We start from the raw sequence: 8640 nt of genomic DNA, 5'->3' as shown, positions 1-8640 counted from the left end.
CCCGCCTCCTCCCGCCTCCTTGTCATTGGCCACCCTCACTCGAGCCTTGACGCATGCCGTCCTACAACAGATGGATATTGCTTAGAGCTGTTCCGTGCAGCGCTGAGCGCGCTATGGCCAAGACTAAGACTAGGACTGGGCGGCTCGTCTGAAGGGCAATATGCCTTCGAAGTTCGAATGCTGGCACATGTGATAAAGTTCAAGCCATTTCAGGAAGACTATTGGCGGTGCTGGCACTGAAAGAAAACCTGAAATTTGTGCTGACAAAAGGGCCAAAATCCTCCAATTTTGGATGGGACCATATCTACGCATATGCCCAACGCTTCAACAACATATCATATCTGCCATTCACTGAGTGGTGGCACTGCCCGTGATAGCTGATGTCTGCCCCGGATCATCTTCATATATATGACCACAACAGACTCTGGTAGGTAGGAGATAATGAAGGCAAATCCTATTCATTTGCATGCAAGCACGGTTGTAGCCAGGTGACTTTCCTTGTCGTGATGGGCGCTGGCTGGCTCACTTCTCTTTTCTAACTTCTGTTCGCCTCCTGCAATAGAGGTTGCCGATATGCACGTAGTACTGAGGTACAGGCAGAAGACCCTCCAAGTCGAGTTTTCATGACATTCGAATCGCACCCGGTCCATCCTGAGCGATCCCACATACCTGCACGGCGCATCAAACAGTGTGGGTGAGATTATGATGTGGAACATTCATGTGTAATCATACTAGAAGGGCTATGGACAATTTCTTGAGCATGTCGAACTGAGGAAATAAAGAGGGTACTTCAATTTGAGACTGAGCAGACCTAGTTGAAACAGAGTATAAGTCAAAGGCCATAAATCAATCGTCACATCCAGGACAGCAAGAAGGAAATCGATCAAAAGCCGTCAGACACACACACCCCTAAAGACAACATCTGCATCCCTTTGATTGTAGCCCAAAAGTCTGCATAAATATCCCTCAGCACAAGTACCGTCGTTTTCGGATCTGCCTCTGCCTGCTCCTTACAGAAGACACCTCTTTTCTCCCTCGGTGTAGCTGGCAATTGATTGCATGCACCAGCCATTCAAGATGTGTTGTACAATGGATGAGATACGAGCCACTCCCACCTATATAGACGAATTGCCCAGGGTGCCTCCAGCGGTGCTCTCTGGAGCATTGCCAAGAAATCACGCTTGGATGCTCTGGAGGATGAGTAGTCTCCTGTGGTCCACAGATTGCGAATTGGTGGATGCTCGATCAAGTCGCTGTGTTTGTACCGCAGGCGTGCAAAAGGTACAATCTACAGGAAGCCTTCGAGGCCGTGGTGATACTGGCGCTTGATCTTGCCGGCACAATATTCCTCATCGAGTAAGTCTAGGGCCGTGAAGGGCACGGTCTCAAGGTGGGAGGTCCCGTCGTGACTTGACTGCCCGAACATCGTTGCCAGCTCCCAGTCGATCAAGAACCCGCGGTCACCCTCGCCGGCCATGAGAATCGACAATCTGGGCTTGATATCCTCGATGCCCAGCTCCCAAAGCACATAGCGGCCTGGACCCTCCGCGTCGGCGGCCGTCGACGCCGAACCAGACCAAGCTGACCCTAGCTAACTGCGGCAACACGCACTGCGAATGCAATCAAGCCACACTTTCATGAACGCTGCGCCGACCAACGTGGTGATACACCTCGGGCGGAAGAACACGGCCAGCCGGAGGAAACGAGAGGGACGCCGGTCTTCAGCTCGTTCAAGACCGAGCTTTTTCCGAATAAACCATGTTGGACATTCGGAAACGTCGCACGCGAAAAGCGGATCCAGATGATGACCCAAGGCATCCATCTTAAACCCCATCGTGGATGCTTCCCTGGGACCCTCGGCTTGGTATGAACGCGATTCCTCCTGCCAATAAATCTTCGCTGTTACCTCTCGCAGCTCCGTGGAGGGTTTAGACGCCGCAGTCGCACCGCCAGCCACAGGGCTGTTGCCAGCAGGCTCAACCTTGCCAGAGCGCTCAGAGGCCGCCAGAGTCGCAGTGCCACAGAACACAGACGTGCCTCGCCCAGCCAGGCCATACGCCTGATGCACCTGCCAGCTCGTATCGATTGTGATTTCTCACCAACTCGCCTGAAGCTCGGAGTGCCATGAGCTTGATATACCTGGTGGAGTCAATATCAACGCCTCTGGAAGCTGGATCAGAGGAATGGATGGCATGAGGCCACTGGTCTAGCGAGATGTTGAATTGCCAGTTGTCCAGCTCGAACCGCTGGAGCGCGAAGAGCAGAATCAAGAAGCGCGGAAGGTCCTGGACGAAGTTGATGCCTTCCGTCTGGATCGCACCTTGTCTGTCGTACCACCATATCCATATCACATCGTCTGAGCCAGGACGTGAGAAAGAACTATGGATGACGAATCAGAGACGATAGAGTCTCACCGATGAGGAGTAGATTGATTGCGTGGGTGACGCACAGCCTTCGCGACAACATTGCAACGCCATACACCGCACATCGTCCCTAATAATCCCCAGGGGATATCTGTGGTATATTAGCAATATACCCAGAATCAACCGCGAATATACCCACCTCCCCTCCGGGGATATTCACGGTTGATTCAAGGTAATGTCTTGAATATACCGTGAATATACCTGGGTACTGAGTATATTCACAGTATATTGTGGGTTTATTCGAGCTCGATATCATTCCAATCACTTTATATGCGCTCCATAGATAGAGAAATAAATATATTAACAAATCATAAAACTAATACATGCTATTGAAGGCTACACGACAATTCTAAGGCTTGAAAGATCTACAAAATATACTTGAAGAGGCGAGAGGTGCGAATCCCGGCTAGACCTTCCCCCGCATATGCAAGCAGCCACGGCGCGCATCAGGGATGGGACAACCAGCACCTTGACACAAGAATCTATTGCGGTGGTGGGAGCGGTGCGTCCGCGCGTGGCCTCGAATTCGAGGAGTACATTTTGGGGGGTGCGTCGGGCTGCGGCACCGTGCTGTCGAACACGAGCACATCTGGTAGCACGCCACGCGCACAAACGCAGCCGCTGGCGAGTGCATCGGTACCGGCAACGTAGAGGCGCATCCTGCGGAGAAGCGGGGTAAGCATGCGTGTCAAGGCTGAGAAGATCAGTGCGGGAAGAGACAAGGTCACCAGGAAGGGTTGCAGCTCGATAAGGTTGGCGAGTGCAGGGAGCGAGGGGAATGGAAAGAATGCAGTGTAGTGCGGGGGTCAGTACTGCCGTGCGGGGGGTTAGCACTGTGACACGGAGAGCCCAGATGAACACTGGCCTCACTGATGTTGCTGCTGCTGCTGCTGCCCCGACGACATTGGCACTTGCGCGCGCACCGCAGACTCTGAGGCTAATCCGAGCCACCATGCGCATGAGAAACACAGATGCTAGCACCCACGCCAACGCCATCAAGCTCAGCCTGTGCTTACCCTTGATCTCATCCATCCAACGTTCACGCTCACACCCGCAATACCCACCGTTCTGACAATTCTTGCCGCACACACGTCGTAGGCTGTGCTTACAATCTCCTTCAGTCCCACCCTGGCCCGCCCTAAATGGACGCATATATGCGCTCTGATCCCACATTTTCAGGCATTAGATCTGATTATATGAGAGAACCGGAACTATAGAGCATATGGAAACATGTTTCAGTGGGAGAAAGACTCACCAAAATATGTGCACACTGGAGGCTCCTAGAGAGTAAGACGAAGGGAGCACTTAAGAGAAATCTCGACGCTGTCCGACGACGCGCACTCATCAGGTGACCGTCGAAATGGATGAGTCATCTCCCAGTTGGGATTGACTGGGGGATATTTGAGAGATATTCCCTGACGAGTATATTCCAGGTACATTCCAGGTATATTGCTAATATACCCCGAATATTCCCTGGGGATATTTGGGGGCAATGTGCGGTGATACAGTCCGCACTGGATAGCAGGAACTGATAGTCTCCGGGCTTTCAGCTGGCATTTTTGTGGGTCAACAGCCCGAAGGGACGGAGTGTGCAGGGATCACTTGCCCTGAACCCACATATGCGGCAGGCGGCGGATTCGAGATGGTTTCGCAAGCTTCGAGCTCGATCGAGGGGAGTATGCTCAACCAGGCGAAGGTCTTGCGCCGCAATGCTACATCACAAGCCCATCTAGCAACAACATTGTCCCATTGCATGCCCTCGCGCTCACCCGGCGCGACCGCCTGCGCTGCAGCCAGCGAGACTAACACCGCCCCCGAAAGGAATCGCCACCACTTCTTCGTTTCGACGTTCGATAGAAAAAAAAAAGTCCGTAGTCTTATAAAGAAAGCACGGCCAGTGGACCGAGCCCGCAGCCTGCGCAAAGACAAACGCGAAGAGAAGGAGGACGGAATACAACTTGGCCCGACGCTGCAGCCCGCCCTTCTTCCGCCGCCCGCCTCGGCGCCGAGGTCCATCTCCAGCGCGTCGCGTGTCGCAAAGTCGCGGTACCCCGCATCTGACCGACGCGACTCTACGAGGGAGCCGACCGATGGTTACGAGTCTGTGAACACGAAGGCGGATGCGCACGCGCGCATGCCTTGATGATATGTGTGTGGCGAGGGCGACAGGCTCGGAGCGCCGTGCCTGCCGCGGCGGCTCCGACGCGAGGGGCGCGGGCCTGGACTTTGCGTCCTTGCTCGAGGTGTTGGCTTGCAGAAGGACGTCGAGCAGCGCCGTGCGCGGTCGCTGCGATGAAGTGGCGGACGGTGTGGGAGTTGGGAATGGCCACCAAAACGAACGCGCAGCGTCGTGCGAGCGGGGTCGGTTTCATTGAGAAGAGCAGGAGAGGCGGACATGCGAGGGTCTTGGCCTTGTTGGATCGCAGCGTGCGGATGAAGTGCCATGGGATGTCCGAGGGCAGCTGGCCGCACACGATCGTCGATGCAAGTCAGCGTGCGGACAGCCAAGGAAACACACGGAGGCGCGCGCCTGGCTGTGCGTGGTGGAGTTGTTGGACACGAGCGGACGCACACCGGCGTTTCCCCGGAGTATACCGGCGGCGGCGGGGGCGAACGCGTGCTGCATTGGCGGCTGGGGGTCGTCTGCGGCGGCGACGGCGACGGCGACGGACGCAGGACCCGCACGGGGCCCGGGAGGCGACCCGCTCGACTGTGATCTCTCTGGCGATGCCTGTGCGGCGGCGGCGGACGACGTGGGGCCGCGGCCGGGGAGCTCCCGTGACCGCCGCACAGGCCCTCGCTGACTCGCTCCTGGCGCTGCTGCTCTCCGTCCACGCCCACGCCGTCCACGCCCACCACGCCCGCCATGGCCCGCTCCCAGTCCCTCCTCTCCCCCGAGCCCTCCAGCATCGTCTCCCAGCCCGTCACCATCGGCCACATGTGCGTCGTGCCCGTCACCCTGCGGTCTCGACACTCACATCACACACCTCAGCCAGCTCAGGGATCTCATCGTCTGCCCCGACGAGCGCGCCGTCGTCAACTTCGTCCATGACCAGTGCATCATGGAGCGCGACATCTCCGATCCCTCGTCCGTGCGTCCTCCCGTCGCGCCCCTTTTTCCCACGCACGCCCTGCCACTCACACACGCACACCAGACCTCCACGCCCCTCGTCGTGCTCAACTTCGTCCCCAACACCCTCGCCTCCCTCCACATCCCCGACTCCAACGAGCGCCTCGTCGCCGCGGGCGGCCAGGACGCAGAGCTCCACCTCTCCATCCACACCCGCCGCCCCCACACCCACCTCCGCCCCGCCCCCACTCGCAGCCCCGCACACACCCGCTCCCCATCCCGCGACCCCGACCCCGCCGACCCCGGCACCCTCGACCCCCCGCGCCCCCGCACCCGCCGCCTGTGGCAGTACGACAACACCCTCTCCGGCTCCATCAACAACTCCGTCCTGCTCACCTCCCTCAGCCTCACCCGCTCCCACGAGAGCAGCGCCGAGCCCCGCGTCGCCGTCAGCAACAACGACTGCACCATCAAGTTCTACGACGTCAACGTCCGCGGCTCAAAGGGCGTCGACGGGCCCCCGAAGCGCATCTCCGAGGCAGGCACACTCCGCCTCGACGTCCCGGTCAACCATTGTGCGTCCTTTCCGCCCTACTCTCACCCTCATCATCGGCTCGTCCAAACGCGGCGCCTCCACGCACGCGCAGGCACCCCCCGCCCCCGTCCTGTCGCTCACAGCCCGCCTAACGCCCGCTCTTCTTCCCGCTAGCCTCCATCTCTCCCGACGGCCGCACGCTGCTCTCCGTCGGCGACTCCCCGCACGTGTACCTCCACGGCCTCACCGGCGGCGCGCGCATCACCTTCAGCCCACTCGCGAAGCTCGCCCTACCCCCGCCCGACGCCGCCCGCGCCTCTGCCGTGCCCGCGTCCTTCTCCACCGCCTTCTCCGCCTGCGGCACAAAGTTCGCCGTCGCCTCGCAGGAGGGCATGGTCGCGGTGTGGGACGTCCGCAGCCACAAGCCGATGAAGGTCTTCTACACCGACCGCTCGCGCTGCGCGGGCGACGGTGGCGGCGGCGGCGGCGGCGGTGGTGCAGGTGGCGGCGGGATAGGGATCGGGAGCGGATGGTCGTACGACGATGCGTGGGACTGGTCTCGCACGGGGCACAGGGCGCCCGGGTGGGGCGTGCGCAACGTCAAGTTCAGCCCCGCGGGGCCGGGCGGGCGCGAGGTCATGACGTTCACAGAGGTGCGTGTCCGCTCCGCCGCCGCCGCCGTCGCGTGCTCACCTCCGTTCTTTCCCCGCCCACAGCACACGTCGCTCCTGCACGTCGTCGACGCAACCACCTTCGAAACCGAAGAAATCGTCCGCGTGCCAACGATCATCAACGACCGCCTCTCGTCCTCTCCCGCGCCCTCCACCTCCGCGCACTCGTCCGCCTCGCCGCCCCCACACACCCGCGCGCCCACCCCCACCTCCGCACACGCCCCCTGGGACCCCATCGCCGCCGCCGCCGCCGCCATGCCCATGCCCGCGCCCTGGACGACCCTCGCGCACGCGCGCTTCGGCCCCCGTACCTCGCTCGCGGCGCGCGCGCCCCGCAGGCGCTGGGACACGCAGGGCGCGGAGGACGGCGCGGGCATGGGCGCGCACGTCGTGGTCGTGCCGGCGCTGGGCGACCGTGCGGCGGAGCGCGAGGTGAGGCGCGTGCTGGGGCGCCATGGGCTGCGCGCGGCGCTGGCTGCGTCGTCTGCGCCGCGGCGCGACGAGCGCGATGAGGATATGCGCGGTGTGGGGGATTATGGTCGTGGTGATGAGCGCGACGAGCGCGACGAGGACGACGAGGACGAAGACGAGGATGCGGATGCGGATGCGGATGCGGATGCGGATGCGGATGCTGATCCTGACGTCGATATGGACGACGCGGACGGGCGCGAGCGCGATCCTGAACACGAGGGCGACGACGAGCTGGACACCGAGCGGGACTGCCTCACCTCGCGCGCGGGCTCGCCCGCCCCGCCCCCCTCGGCGCCGTCACACGCACCATGGCACCCGCGCGCCCCACACGGCCCCGCCCCCGCCCCCGCCCCCGCCCCCGCCCTTCCCTCGGGACACTTCACCGCGCCCAACCCCCCCTCTCCCGCCGCCTCCTTTTCCACCTCCTTCCCCTCCTCCTTCCCCGCGGCGGCGCGCCGCTCCAACGCGCGCACGCCGCAGCCGCAGCCGCGCATCGACGCGCCGCCGCATCTCGATCTCGCGGGGACGTGCTTTGATCCGAGCGGGCGGCACTTGTACGTCGCGTCGACGAGCGGGATCGTAGAGTGGGCGGTGCGCGGGGCCGAGAAGCAGTGGCGCGTGGGCGGGGCGTGGGCGTGAGCGCGAGCGCGGGCGGGCGTGGAGGAGGGGTACTTAAGCCGCGTGCGGAGGAGGCCGGCGTGCGCGGGGGGTTGGCAATCGCGCGGGGTTAAGGACAGCATCACTCATTCATTCGCTCGCTCGCTACGCTTATCGCCTCCTCCCCTCCTCCTTGGGTAGTGTTGACCTGCTTGGTCGGTAGAGTCGGCTCGGGGCGCGCGCTCGGCTGCGCTGGGTGACTCTATCGGGGGGCTGTGCTGTGCTGCTGCTGCTGCCGTGCTGTGCGGTCGGTGCCGTTTGTGCCTGGCGCGCTGTTGGGTCGTTTGCCTCCGCGCAGTCGCCCCGCCGTGAGTGATGTTCGTGCGGATGGGGGTGTTGGGACTCGTTTGGGGCTATGCGCTTGTGTGGTCGGATCCTTCCGGTCGTGGTGTCCCCGTTCTTGGTTTTGGTCACGTCTTCGTCCGTTCACGTCTCCGTCCACGTCTCCGTCCACGTTCCCATTTACGTGTTCGATCATGGTTTCTTTCTTTCTTTCTGTCTTTCTATCTTTCTGTCTTTTTGTCTTTTTGTCTTCCTTCGAGAGGCATCTCTCTCTATAATCCACTACCCCCCACTTCGATGCTCTCTCTCCCTCTCTCCCCTCTCTCCCCTCTCCCCCCTCTCTCTCTCTCTCTCTCTATGTACGCGTTCCCTCGACTCTCCGATTCTCTCGCAAAAGCCATTTGTAGTTCTACCCGTCCCGCAACATATGTCCAGCCACGCTACGCTTGCATGTACAGTATCCGTATCGCATACTTGTACCCCCTACCGTCCCCCCTCCTCCGTATGGAAATTCGGACCACGTTCGATATC

General features: G+C 60.9%; 3 protein-coding genes across 3 annotated transcripts; 1 reads left to right on the top strand and 2 right to left on the bottom strand.

The window, feature by feature from the left end:
* Window positions 1–790: 790 nt before the first annotated feature.
* Window positions 791–3419, bottom strand: HETIRDRAFT_426713 (uncharacterized protein; the record flags this gene model as incomplete). The annotated part of the gene is made up of 9 exons (XM_009547424.1): window positions 791–811; window positions 908–1044; window positions 1126–1253; window positions 1293–1587; window positions 1612–2068; window positions 2100–2379; window positions 2415–2514; window positions 2559–2631; window positions 2802–3419. 9 exons carry the CDS (start codon window positions 3417–3419, stop codon window positions 791–793), a joined length of 2109 nt encoding a protein of 702 aa, XP_009545719.1.
* Window positions 3420–4905: 1486 nt separating this feature from the next.
* HETIRDRAFT_458773 (uncharacterized protein) lies at window positions 4906–8640 on the top strand (the record flags this gene model as incomplete). The annotated part of the gene is made up of 5 exons (XM_009547422.1): window positions 4906–5135; window positions 5217–5363; window positions 5416–5515; window positions 5579–6068; window positions 6203–8640. 5 exons carry the CDS (start codon window positions 4906–4908, stop codon window positions 7807–7809), a joined length of 2574 nt encoding a protein of 857 aa, XP_009545717.1. The 3' UTR covers window positions 7810–8640.
* HETIRDRAFT_409241 (uncharacterized protein) lies at window positions 7740–8640 on the bottom strand. The gene has a single exon (XM_009547423.1). The coding sequence runs from the start codon at window positions 8303–8305 to the stop codon at window positions 8030–8032; it is 276 nt and encodes a 91-aa protein (XP_009545718.1). The 5' UTR covers window positions 8306–8640; the 3' UTR covers window positions 7740–8029.

Source organism: Heterobasidion irregulare (assembly GCF_000320585.1).
Source record: "Heterobasidion irregulare TC 32-1 unplaced genomic scaffold scaffold_04, whole genome shotgun sequence".
Taxonomy (NCBI): Eukaryota; Fungi; Basidiomycota; class Agaricomycetes; order Russulales; family Bondarzewiaceae; genus Heterobasidion; species Heterobasidion irregulare.
Note: the sequence above shows the minus strand (reverse complement) of the source record. Positions and strands in the feature narration are given on the sequence as shown.

What these genes read in the sequence shown, in the direction of transcription:
- HETIRDRAFT_409241 (XM_009547423.1), bottom strand. Translation starts at nt 8,305, where the DNA reads ATGATCGAACACGTAAATGGGAACGTGGACGGAGACGTGGACGGAGAC.